At 35.5% G+C, this 14,096-nt stretch overlaps 1 protein-coding gene across 5 annotated transcripts in view; it reads right to left on the minus strand.

Annotated features, from left to right (window-relative positions):
• SLCO6A1 (solute carrier organic anion transporter family member 6A1) overlaps positions 1–14,096 on the minus strand; it is a 117,424-nt gene that overhangs the window by 52,664 nt on the left and 50,664 nt on the right. For all 5 annotated transcript variants that reach the window (XR_012376963.1, XM_073888721.1, XM_025866846.2 and 2 more), the window contains one exon: positions 9,627–9,822. Coding sequence is in view for 4 of the 5 variants with exons in the window: in XM_073888721.1 (XP_073744822.1) it covers positions 9,627–9,822 (196 nt within the window). In the remaining variant the exon portion in view is untranslated. The remainder of the gene's footprint in view (positions 1–9,626; positions 9,823–14,096) is intronic.

Below are 14,096 nucleotides of genomic sequence, written 5' to 3' on the forward strand. Positions count from 1 at the left end.
AGTTTGACTGATGAGAAAACATATTATTCCCAATCCTGTATGAGAGGTGTACACTGTAATTCTAATTCTTTTGGTGGACTTAGACTCAATAACTTTCTTCACACATATGCTAGTTACTACTTTGCTGGATACTTAAAGGGGTCTTCTGCAGATATGTCCTCTAGTACACAATCCTGTGAACCCTAGTTGTATTGGTCTCTCTGAACCCGCAGCTCAATTTCCTCAACTCAGGGAATCAGCCAGAATCTGTCTCATTCCCATTCCCTGTGCTATGACCTTAAAACTCTACTAAGGCAGTAAGCTGGAGGAATTGCAGGGCTCACCTTGAATGCTTCTCATGTCATGTACCACTGTCCTTCAATGACTGATTCCAATGTCTTGAAAACCACTGTTTCAATTTTTTGTCAAATTTTTGGTGGTTTTGGTAGGAAGAAATCTGTTATCCCATCTTGGCTGGAAGTGAAAGCCCAGAACAATTTCCAAATATAAATTTAGAATGAAGCCAAAGGGTCTTACTTTATATTATTAATCATTTTTAAAAGTACCTACAGCTCAAAATCATTTTAAATTATTATATTCTGATTTATAAACTATATTTTTGAACAATTTTAGGTCTACAGAATAATTGAGCATACACAGAGTTTCCATATATACCTCTTTCTCCTTCTACACACGGTTTCAGCTATTATTAGTAAGTTGCCTTAGTGTGGTACATTTTTTACAATTAAACTTATATCAGTTATTACATTGGTATTCCATATGTTCAAAAGGTCAAATAGAAGGGTTTTTTAAGATTTGATTTATTTGACAGCGAGAGCACAAGCAGGGGGGAGAGGGAGAGGGAGAAGAGGCTCCCCACTGAGCAGGAAGCCTAATGCAGGGCTGGATCCCAGGACTCTGGGATCATGACCTGAGCCAAAGGCAGACGCCTAACTGACTGAGCCACCCAGTCACCCCTATAAGATATTTTTTAAAGCCCAAATCCAATATGCAATTTTGCCAATAATTTTGCCTTTTCCAGAATGTCTTATAGTTGGAATCATATAATATGTAGCCTCCATACTGCCTTCTTTCACTTAGCAATATATACATATAAGGTTCTTCCATGTCTTTTTGTGAATTGGTAGCTCATTTTGTCACTGAATAATATTCCATGTACGGTGCACTACAGTTTATCTATTCACCTACTTAAAGGTATGTTGATTGTTTCTAATTTTAGTGATTATAAATGAAGGTGCTACCAACATTCACTGACAGGTTTTTGTGTGAACATAAGTTTTCAATTCATTTGGGTAAATACCTGAAAGCACAATTGCTGAATTGTATGGCAAAACTATGTTTAGCTATGTAAGAAACTGCCAAACTGCCAAAGTGACTTACCATTTTATATTACCAGTGGCAGCAAATGTGAGTCTTTTTTACTCCACATCCTCGCTAGCATTTGGTTTTGTCAGTTTTTTGGATTTCAGCCATTTCAATAGATGTGTAGTGGTATCTAATTGTTGTTTTAAGTCGCAACTCCTTGATGGCTATAATACCGAACATATTTTCATATGCTTATCGGCATCTGTACATCTTCCTTAGTGAGGTGAATGTTCAGACTTTTTGGCCATTTTTAATTGGGTTGTTTCTCTGTAAATTGATGAGTTTTAAGAGTTCTTTAAATATTTTGGATATGTCCTGTATCAAATACGTATTTTTCTCCCAATTTGGGCCTTGTCTTTTAATTCTATTAACAGTGTCTTTCACGAGAGAAAATTTTAATTTTAGTGACATTTAACTTATCATTTTTTTCTTTCATACTTCTTTTTTTGGTGTTGTATCACCAAATGTCATCACAAAACCCAAAGTTATCTAGATTTTATCCTATGTTATCTTCCAGAAGTTTTATAGTTTTGTGTTTTATATTTAGGTCTATAATCCATTTTGAGTTAATTTTTGATTTAATCTTTGTGAAGCATGTAAATCAGTTCTGTCTCTAGGTGTTTTCCTTGCCTTTTTTTTTTTTTGCATGTACATATTCAGTTTTTCTAGCATCATTTGTTGAAGAGATTATCTTGGCTACAGTCCAAGATGATGACATAGGGGCCTCCAGAACTGACCTTCTCCCAAGGACACCAAATCTACAGCCACACAGAGAAATTCCCCCTGAAAGAAATCCAAAAACTAGCTGAATACCTCCTATCCATTGGGAAAGTGAGAAAATTCTATCACCCACACTGAAACAGTTAGGAAAACCTGAGACACACTTCTACCATAAACTCTACCCCAGGCACAATGCCTGATAATCAGGAAGGACCGCCCAACTAACAACTTCTCCCTAAGTAGTGAAGAGTATGGACCCCACATCTAGTGTGCCAAATTTTAAGACTTACACCTGAGTCGTAGTAGGCACCCAAAACACCTAGCTCCAAAAATCAATGGGGCTTGCATCCACAGATCCATGAGATGTGGCAAAGAAGAAACATTTAATGGGCTCTGCAGATTTACCATGGCTATCTCCCCAGGGCTCAGCACAGAAAGAGAAGGCAAAAAATGCTCATCTCTATCTTTGCCTGAAAGAGGCCTAGCTGCATATTTTAAAAGTCACTACCTGAGGGTCAGACTTCTAGTTTAACCTGTATCCAGGGGCCTGTATCACAATCCTCCCAGTGAAAGAGCCCCTTGATGGCCTGACTCTGATAACCAACAGGGCTTGCAGAGTTCTATAATACTGTTATCAAACAAAGAAACAGTTCTTAGCAGCTATTCCCACAGGGCTCCGTGCAGAGGGAGCAAGCAAAAAACACCCATCTTTCACATTTTCCCTGAAAGAGGCCCATTTGAATACTTTAAAAACCAGCTGTCTGAGGGTCAGGTCTCTAATTTAGAAGGCATGTAGGGGTTGACTGCAATCCTCCCCAGAGATCAGGGAAACCATTAGACGTCACCTTTGCCTTCTCATTTCAGCTCACTACAGATTGCCAGTGTCTCCCTAGAAGCAGCTTGTACATATGCTGGCATCCCCATTTTTTGTGGTTGCCACCCAAAGGATGGGTCTCAGGATTGTATGGCTCTCATAGCCAAAAGGTCTTACACTGATGAGTCCCACAGGACCATAGCAGACAAAAAAGCAGTCATTAATGTGCACAGGAGTACCCTCCTGCAGCTATACACTCAACTCCAGCAAAGAGGGAACAGGCAAAAAAAAAAGCACAACTCCCAGTTTCTCCCTGGAAGAGTCCAAACCACCTCTTTCTTACCTACTGCCTGAAGGTCTAGCTTCCAATCAGCCTAAATCTAGATATTGACTGTTATTCTCCCTTTTGGGACACTGAGAGATCTAGCACATTTTCAATAGGACCCGCTAAGAACAAAGAAGGTAGTTTGGACAATCACAAAAGTTTGAGAGACAACCAAGAGCCCAAGCTCGGCTGAATGATAGGTTTCATCTAATTATAATTATAGGTAAGGTTATAGTTATAGATAAGGTTTATCTGGTTAATATAGATATTAAAAATAAATATAGCTATAAGAATTTGTTAATGGATACAAAGGGTAAAAAGACATAAATTGTGACATCAAAACATAAAATGTAGGGTGAGAGTAAAAAAATTGAGCTTTAGTATGTGTTCAAGTTTAAGCTGTTATCAGCTTAACAATGATCATTAAAAATATATTTTATGTAAACCTCATGGTAACCAGAAACCAAAAACCTATAGTAGACACACAAGAGATATAGAGAAAGGAATCTGAGCATACCCCTGCAGAAAATCATCAAACCACAGAAGGAAAGCAAGAGAAGACAGAAGGAAACAGGAACTACAGAACAGTCAGAAAACAATTAACAAAATGGCAATAAGTACATACCTATCTTTTCATTTTACTTTACTTTACTTCAAATTACTCTAAATATAATGGATGAAATTCTCCAATCAAAAGACAGAGAATGACTGAATGGATAAAACAAAACAAAACCGATATATATACTGCCTACTGAGACCTTCAGATGTAAGGACACTCACAGACTGAAAGTAAAGAGATGAAAAAAGATTCCATGCAAATGGAAGCCAAAAAAAAGCTGGGATAGACCAAAAACTGTAATAAGAGACAAATATCATTTTATAATGAAAAAGAATCAATGCAGTAAGAGAATATAACATTTGCAAATATTTATTTATCCAACAGAGGAACATCTAAATATATAAAGCAAATTTTAGCAGACCTAAAAGGAAAAACAGACAGCAATACAATAATAGTAGGGGACTTAAACACCCTACTTTCAACTAGGATAGATCATCCAGACAGAAAATTGGTAAAGAAACACTGGACTTAAACTACACATTGGATCAGATGGACCTACAAACATTTACACAATATTGCATCCAGAGCAGAATATTCTTCTCAAGAACATATGGAACATTCTCCAGAATAGATAATACAGTAGGCCACAAAACAAGTCTTACTACATTTAAGAAGAGCAGAATCCTATCAAGCATCTTTTTCAACAATAGTATGGAACTAGAAATCAATTTCAAGAAGAAAACTGGAAAATTCACAAATATGTGGAGATTTAAAAACATGCTACTGAACAACCAATGGATCAAAGAAGAAACCAAAAGAGAAATTTTAAAAATACCTTGAGATAAATAAAAGTAGAAATGTAACATACCAAAACCTATGGGATGCAGCAAAAGAAACTCTGAGTGAAGTTCACAGCGATAAAAGCCTACATTAAGAAAAAAAGAAAGATCTCAAATAAACAACTTAACTTTACACTTCAAGGAACTAGGAAAAAAACAAACTAAGTCCAAAGTTAGTAGAAGGAAGGAAATGACAAAGATCAGAACAGAAATAAATGAAATAAAGACTAATAAAATAATAAAAAATATCTATGAAACCAAAAGCTGGTTTTTTGAAAAGATAAATGAAATAGATAAACTTTCAGCTAGACTTGCCAAGAAAAAAAAAGAGGACTTAAACATATGAAATTATGAATGAAAGAGGAGACATCACAAATGACACAACACAAATATAAAAGATCATAAGAGATGACTATGAACAATTACATGCCAACTAATTGTTCTTTCTTGCTTTCATCTTTCCCTCTTTTTTTTTGGCCTACTCTGGTTTTAATTATTTTATGAGATTCTATTTTCTCTCATCTGTTAGAATAGCAATTATACTTTTTATTTTTATTTTTAAAGATTTATTTATTTGAAAGAGAGTGAGAGCACACGTGCATGAGGAGGAGGAGCAGAGGGAGAGAGAGAACCCTCAAGCAGACTGCCTGCCAAACACAGAGCCCGACAGAAGGCTCAATCCTAGGACCCCAAGATCATGACCTGCGCCAAAATCAAGTCAGATGCTCAGCCGACTGAGCTGCCCAGCTGTACCAGCAATTAATTACATTTCTTAAAAATGTTTTAGGAATTTCCCTAGAATTCCCAGTATACACGCAAGTTAAGTCTACTTTCAAATAACACTATACCACTTCATGAGTAGTGAAGGTACCTTATAAGAGAATATTCCCAATTCCTCCTTCCTCTTTTATAAGATTTTTGTCATCCATTTCACTATCCATAAACACTTAACATCTTATCACCATGATTTATTTTGAACACAAGTCCTCAATTACACCAATTAAAAATAAAAATGAAATATATCTTAATTTACTCATTTTCTGGTGTTCTTTGATTCTTTATATAAACTCTAATTTCTGACTCATGTCATTTTTCTTTTTTCCAAAGAACTTCTTTAAACATTTCTTGCAAAGTAAGTTACTTGCAAAGCATGTTTCTTCATTCCTTTAGGTGGACTCAAATTTCTGATTCATACCATCTTTCTTTTTTCTGAAGAACTTCCTTAAACATTTCTGGCAAAGCAGGTTTACAATTCCCATATTTTTTGTTTATCTGAGAATATCTTCATTTCTACTTCATTTTTGAAGGACAGTTTCATTGCACATAGCATTCTAGGTTAATGGTTTTTTTTCAGTCCTTTAAACATTTCATTCCATTCTCTTCTTGTTTGTATGATAAGTCTGAGATAAATAATCCTCAATCCTCTATCAGTGAGGTTTTGTTTCTTCTGGCTTCTTTCAGGATTTTGTCACTGTTTCCTGATTCTACAGGTTGAATATAATATGCCTAGTTGTAATTTTTTTTTCTCCTTCTTGGTGTTTTCTGAGCTTCCTGGATCTGTGGTTTGGTGTTTATTAATTCTGGAAAATTCTCAGCCATTATTACTCACTTCTTCTGTTCCTCTCACTCCTTCTTCTGTTGTATGTGTTGTACATTTGTTATACCTTTGTAATTGCTGCACAGTTCTTGGATATTCTGTTCGTTTTCTTTTCATCTTTTTCTCTGTATTTTTCAGTTTGAGAAGTTTCTATTGACATATCTTCACAGTCATTGATACTTTCCTCTGTTCTCACCAGTCTACTAATGGACCCATGAAAGGGATTCTTCATTTCACTTACAGTTTTTGTTTTCTGAAATTTACTTCTGATTTTTTCTTAGAATTTCTATTTCTATTACATTACCTAGTTTTGCTTTTGTGTTGCCCACTTTTTCCCATTAGAGCCCTTAGCATATTAATCATAGCTATTTTATGTTCCCAGTCTGATCATTGCCAAACCTGTGCCATATCTGAGTCTGGGTCTGATGCGTGCTGTGTTTTTTCAGTTTGCGTGTTCTCTTGCCCTTAGAATAGCTTGTGTGTGTTGAAAGTCAGACGTTATGTATCATGTTAACAAAAACAGAGGTAAATAGGCCGTTTAGTATGAGGTTTTTGTGTTTATCTGTCTAGGACTTAGGCTGTGTCTACAGTGTGTTGTAGCTGTAGGTGACAAAGGCCTCAGTTTCCCATGGTATCCTTGTTCTGTCTTCCTGGTTGTCTTTGGGTTTCCCTGGAATCTTTTTACTAAATAGAGTGTGCCTTGCACCTCTCTCAGCTGCGCTTCTCTGTTACAACCCTCGGTATCTATTGGTGTGGTGGTAAGATATTGTTGGGGGAAATCATTCTATAATCTTACAATTAAATCTTAGATTTTGTGTCTCTTTCCACCCCAGTGCACCCGAGTCTCTAAGCTGTGACCTTCAGAAGTTTTTCTTAGTTTTTTTTCTCCCTTCCCTTATGTTAGACAGGAAGGTTGGAGAAGGACTGACTTGTCTGATTGTCCTCCTTTTAAAGTTTGGCAGGGGAAACTCTGGTAAAGCGGTTTCTGACAGGGTAGGCTTCTGTTGCAGACAGCGGACTTCTCTTGGGCATATTTCAAATGGTTGTTTTCCCTCTCCTTCTGCCCAAAACACAAGAGGATTTTTCTCTCAGTTTCCACTGTGAGAACCTGGTAGAGCACCTGGATGTTTAGTCATGAAAGTGTGTGGGGTCCTCCTACAACTGGGTCCCCAGGAGATTTTAACTCTCAAGTTATTCCGTATTCCACCTCCAGCAATTAGTCAAGTGCCATTTAATATTCAATTCCAATGGCTTCTGCTCCCAGTAAACTACAATTCTATTTGCCTATCTCTTCACTTTTGGTGGCAGCAGTTTGCCCAGTCTGCCCTCTGCTGTTGATTTTTTTATTTGTTCAACCCTTCTCTTAATGTGAGGATGGGAGTGATAACTTACAAGCTCTTTACATACTGGAGTAGAAACCGTAAGTCCTATTGTTCTTTATTGTTTTTCATGACACTTACTAATATAAAAACCATCTTAGTGTGCAGACCATACAAAGACAAGAAATACAGATACCTAAACTATATGGATATATACTTACTTTTCTACTTCAAGTTGATATTTTACCACAATATTTAAAATGTGTAAGTCTTATAAACACAGAGGTCCTTTTCTTCTCCCCCTTTATAATTGTCATATGTATAATATCTACAACCTTTGAAAAACTACACCAGACAATGTTATACTTCTCTTTCAATAGTTATATATATTTTAAACTTAAGATGACAAATTAGTCTACTTACTAGTCTATTTATCATTTCTTTTACTCTTCCTTTATCCTTCAAGTTTTCCTCTAGGAGTATTTTGCTTCAGACTGAAAAAATTCTTAATAATTTCTTCTAGGGCTAATAACAAATTTTATGAGTCATCCTTCACCCGAGAATACCTTTACTTCATTCTCATTCTTGAAGGGTATTTTCACTGGATAATGATTTATGAGTCGACAGTTTTGGTTTTGTTTTGTTGTGTTTTTTTTGTTTTGTTTGTTTTTGTCTTTCAGGATTCTAAAGATATCGTTTTACTCTCTTCTGAACCCATGGTTTCTGAAGAGAAATTCATAGTCATTTGTATTATTGCTCTTATCAATATTGTTTTAACACTCTTATTTGATAATGATATCTGGATCCCCTGTGGTCTGTCCTATTGTCGGTTTTGTCTCATAATTTTTGGTATTATCTTTTTTTTAGAGTGTTGGTTTTTTCTGCTGCCAGTTAAGAGGGCTGGATGACCAAATTAATCCATTAGAGACCAAATTAACTCCTGGCTAGGCTCCAGTACTTCTGGAAGGCCCTCACGCTTAGGTCGTAGCCTTACAGAGATATCAGAGAACATGTAGTGTTCATCACAGTTCCTCTCCCCAGGGTATTCTAAACTCACTCTTATCTACAGAGTTTCACAGTACTGCTAGACTTTTCCTCTACTTTTTATGAGATTCCTGCTTGATTTCAGCCTCTTACATTCATAGTTCAACAAATGTACCGAGTGAAAACCCAACAGAGTGTTGTCTCATTTTTCTCTCTCTCTCTTTTCTCTGATATCCTGCCCAGCCCTATTTTTGTCTCTTTAGGTTGATGCATCTGTCACAAATATGTGCTGATTTCTTGTCATCTAACTAGATGCTTTTTACCCAGACCTTTGCCAAAAGTCTCAGCTTCTTTCCAATGTCGAGAATTAGCAAATATCTCTAAAGTGTCCAACTGCAAAAAGTTCCTTCTCTTCTTAAGGGTCTGCCTTATTCCAGAATTTTGGGCTTTGGGAATTTCTATTTGCCTAAACAATCCACTGATACCTTGAGATAAATTTTTTAAACTTGATTCAGTTTTTTATAGTTGTTCTCAGTGGAAGCATTGATCTGCCACAAGCTACTCCATTGTAGGTAGAAGTGCAACTCTTATTTTTTACTTATTTTACTTGTGCAGTCCTTAGGTTTTCTATTCAAATTCTGTTCCCCTGTGTTTAGTATCAATCTCTGCCAAGTTCTTTGAATTTTCACATGTTTAGCTTAAAGGAGATGTTACTTATACATACTTCCAGATGTACTTCAGTTCTATTCTTTGACGTCTATAAAAAGGCAGATATACCAATTCAGGAACACAAGGTAAGGCTTCGTATAGACAGTACTGTCTTAGTTGTTAGCCACTTTAATACAGAATATTATTTCTTGGTTCTGAATCATTTCAATGCCTTTTTTTCTTTAGTACTTTATGCATAAGCAGCCATGTCACAAGCTACCATCATGGTATTTCTGTCCTTAATATGAAAGGTGAAAGTACGCATTATATTTATTTTACATGTTGAATAATTCCAAGAATGGTATAAACTTATAGGGTTACTAGAAAATTAGTAACTGACTGAGAAATACATTGTTGGTTCGAATGTAAAAATCCAAAATACAAAATAATATTTACCCATCATAATCTTCATTGATCCCAGCAAGTGGTACTGGATCACAGTGTACAAAAATTACAAACCCAAAGAATATAAGTGATATAACAGATGTAACCATTATAAATCTCATAAGGGCTTTACAAGACATGTGTAACGTGGAAACAATGACACCTCCCAGAAGCTGGCCAAGTCCACCTCCTGGAAGCAAAACAAATCCTAAAAGAAAGGAGGAGGAGGAGAAAACAGTTAAAAAAAATAGTCAGCTGAAGATAGTACAGAAAATTCATACGTTGCTGCAATCCCCCTGCTCTAAACATACAGCAAACATAGATTTAAATAAAAAGACAGTGAAAATTTAAAGGCATGATAAACATCTCAACAAACCTGAAACTTAAGAGAAGTACAAATTTGGGAGTAGGGCTAAAGCTATAGGCCTAATGGAATGATGGAGAAGTTTTGCTCCTATGTGGTAATGGCATCTAAGATAAACCCAGAACTTAATCCATTCAAAACGGAAGATGAGAACCGTCTTATTCAGAGCATAGTTGCCTGGATCTATACTTTACAGCAAGAGACATGCCAACGACAAGAGTGCAGAAACAGAGATTCATTACCAAAAATTAAACTAAGTCACCCACTGGTTCTGTGAATGGGTGTGCAATATCAACAATCTCACAACAAAATGGGATTTCAGAATAGTCATTATGAGAAATAGTTTTCTTTTCAATCAAGCATAAAGGATTAGATAAAGGCAAGCAGGAGAAAGAAGAGGAAACATAATTAGAAAATACCCAGTCATATGAAAGTAGCACAGTAAATGCATACATTGATGTAATCTCCTTTGCTCCAAACATAAAGAAGTGGCAGATTTAGATAGAAATATAGCAAGAGAAATATGAGGCAAAAAAAAAGTCCCATTAACATCAGATTAAATTTATATCATTGAGGGTCTGTGGGAGACTTGTAAATAAGTAATTTTAGAATGCTCAAAAAGATAAATGAAAGTTTAACTTCCAAAAAAAATAAAATAAAAAGATAAAGGAATTAAATAAGAGCAGATGAATAAAAAAATAATAAACCTGGACATTTAAAAATATAATTGCTAAAAGAAAAACTGAAGTTCCAGGCCAGAGACATTTGAAAAGTTAATAAATTGGAAGAGAGAATTGTGTAAATCATGCAGTATGTAATAAAAAAAAAAAAGAGAGTGAAAGGAGAATAACCAAGAAAAGTAGTTAAAAGACAATGAGTACAGTGGAGAAATATGATAAACATTACCCAGTTGAACAAGGTCAAATTCAAAAGTAGTAAGCCATGGTGATAGTATGCGCCCTTGATATGATTTGATGAAAATGCCACTTTACTTCTGTAATCCTCCCTCTAAAACCCATAACTCCTGTCTAATCATGGGGGGGGGGGGCCGGAATCAGACAATTCCCAATTAAAGAAAATTCTAAAAATACCTGACCAGCACTCCTCAAAGCTGTCAAGGTCATAAAAAACAATGGAAGACTTAGAAGCTGTCAAATTCAATAGAAACCTAAGAGATATGACAACTAAATATAATGTATCCTGAATGAGATCCTGGGATAGAAAAAAAAAAAAGGACCTTATGTAAAAGCAAAGGAAATAAGAATAAAATATTGACTTTAGTTAGTATTGATATTGGTTCATTAATTATAACAAAACTACCACACTAATGTAAGATGTTAATAAAAGGGGAAACCAGGTATGCAGTGTATGGGAGCTGTCTGTACTATCTTCAAATTTTTTCTGTAAATTTAAAATTAATCAGAAAGTAACTTTAAGAAAAACACAGTGGGAACAGAATAAGAGGCACTACAAAATGTTTTACAGCACTTGTGAGAAGTATAATGAAATAAATTCCAGAGAAATAATACATGAAATATTGAAACTGAGAATGAGAAATTTCCATCATTAAAAAAAATATTAGTTTGGGTGCCTGGGTGGCTCAGTCAGTTAAGCGACTGCCTTCGGCTCAGGTCATGATCCTGGAGTCCCGGGATCGAGTCCCACATCGGGCTCCCTGCTCAGCAGGGAGACTGCTTCTCCCTCTGACTCTCTTCCCTCTCGTGCTCTCTATCTCTCATTCTCTCAAATAAATAAATAAAATCTTTAAAAAAAAAATATTAGTTCTGGGAATAAAAGAACACTCCAACTACAGAGAAGGATTAAGAATAAATAATTGAATCTATCCTAAGACATACAGAAATAAGGTAAGAAAACTTCATATCATCAAAAATAAAGAAAAATTGTAAAATCTGCCAAATGGCATCTTACTTGCAAAAGAATGATAATTTAGCTAATTCATAAAATGATAAAATTAATAATCTAGACTAGACAAGAATACATGCACTCACTCTTGAAGAGTAGGGCTAGTGAACTAACAGTGGGTAGTTGAAATCTCCTGAACAAAACAAAGGGGATAAAATGAAAAAAAAAAAAATGAGTCCATTGAGAGAAGACAGGATAGTAGGGGGGAAAAGAAGCAAATTGAAGGGTAATAAATGAAGAAATGTAAGTAAGAAGTTAAAAGTTACTTAAAAATGTCAGAATCCACAATAATGGTAAATGGATAAAGCTTAACTATTAAAAAAATTATCAAATTGGGTATTTTTTAAAGGAAAGTCTGAAAATAAAGTACTAAAAAAAATGTGCCATGAAATGTAGTTCATAAACAGGTATATACCTAATGACATTGTATAAAATAAATTATGTTAAAATTGCCCAGAAAATTAAAAATCCATAAGCAAAGTATTTTGACTCTGCTTTCTCATAAACAGAGACTTAGCTTACAACATAACTAAAGATATGGAAAGTATTATTCGATGTGAACAGTTATTTAAAAAGAGAAACAAAACCATATATTTAAAAATAAAAATCTTTTCTCAATAAGACATGACTTAAATAAAAATATAATGAGAATCATGATTAAAAAACACTTAGAACAGAAAAATAATGAAAATTACAACTAAATGTATGAGATGCTACTAAGGAAAATCTATAAATAATTGTACCACCAAGATAAGGTTGTTATAAGAATTACATGAGTCAATATTTAATTGCTTAGAAAAGTGTCTGGGCACAAAGTAAACATATGAATGTTTGAAAAAAGGTAGACATTCACAAACAAATTCATTAAAAAGCAAAACCAGTACAAATAAATAGAGTGGGGGCAATATTTATCAAGAAAATTGTGGCAATTGGAACTGAATCAGGAGACTTCAGAGCGTGAGAAGTAAGCCTGAAGGTAAGGAAATTGAGAAGAGGCAAACCACATTTTACCCCAGAATCTCAGAAATGAAGGGCAATAGGTACCACTAAAAGCAGGAGTGAGATAAAGGTAAAAACAAGGGGAATGGATGGCAATCTATATAAAATGTTTGAGCTCCGAGTCTATCCCCATCCCTGTGCCATATAACTGACCCAGGAAAAGGCTCTTGGTTTATTCAGCTTGAACCCAACAACTACAGATTTCAGAAAACCACAAACATTTGTGAGCAAAAACAGAGAACCCAACTCAGGTAGGAAAATATTGGCTGTCAGGCTATTGCCCTAGGCAATAAGAAAACAGTGGGCACAGGGAGTTCAACAATTAAATGGCTAGCTCTTTGAAGGCTACACCAAAAGGAAACAAAACAGTTGAAAATCCAACCAATGCACAGAACTTCCAATCAACTTTTTATGTAAAGATTTCATTGGTGTACAAAAAAGTACACAAATCACATTTGTACATACTGATGACTTTTCAAAGTAACTGTTCCTACGAATCTACCACCCAGATCAAAAATCCAACATTGCCAGAAGATCAAAGGCTCTTTCATGCACTTATAGGATTTTATAAAATATGGATCATAAAGTATGTATATATTAAGGCTTTTTTTGTTTCGTATGATGTTTGAAAAATTCACCCATGTTTTTATATATGACAATAGATGATGCCTTCTCATTGTTGAATAGCATTCTAGAATACACACACACCACAACTTACTCACTGTGATATTGTGAATTGTGGTGCAACTTTAAAAATTCATGTACATGTCCTTTTGTAAACATTTGCACTTCCTCTAGGTATATTCTTAAAAGAGGATGTAACATGGAGTGGAATTCCTGAATGAGAATATGTATATGTTCAGATTTTCATGATACTGCTAAACAGATTCATAAAATGGTTAAACCAATTTACACTTTCACCAGTAGGGGATGAAATGCTACCACTCCACGTCCATGGGTGGCTGAGCAACCCAGGTGCCCCTATTTTTACATATGCTAGACATAAATTCTTTGTAGAATATTTCTATTGAAAAGATTGTCTGCCTTGGGGCGCCCTGGTGGCTCAGTCATTAAGCGCCTGCCTTCAGCTCGGGTCATGATCCCAGAGTCCTGGGATCGAGCCCCGCATCAGGGTCCCTGCTCCGCGGGAAGCCTGCTTCTCCCTCTCCCATTCCCCCTGCTTGTGTTCCCTCTCT

This window comes from Callorhinus ursinus, unplaced genomic scaffold, assembly GCF_003265705.2.
Source record: "Callorhinus ursinus isolate GAN/ISIS: 27379988/994484 unplaced genomic scaffold, GSC_fseal_2.0 scaffold3, whole genome shotgun sequence".
NCBI classification, from domain to species: domain Eukaryota; kingdom Metazoa; phylum Chordata; class Mammalia; order Carnivora; family Otariidae; genus Callorhinus; species Callorhinus ursinus.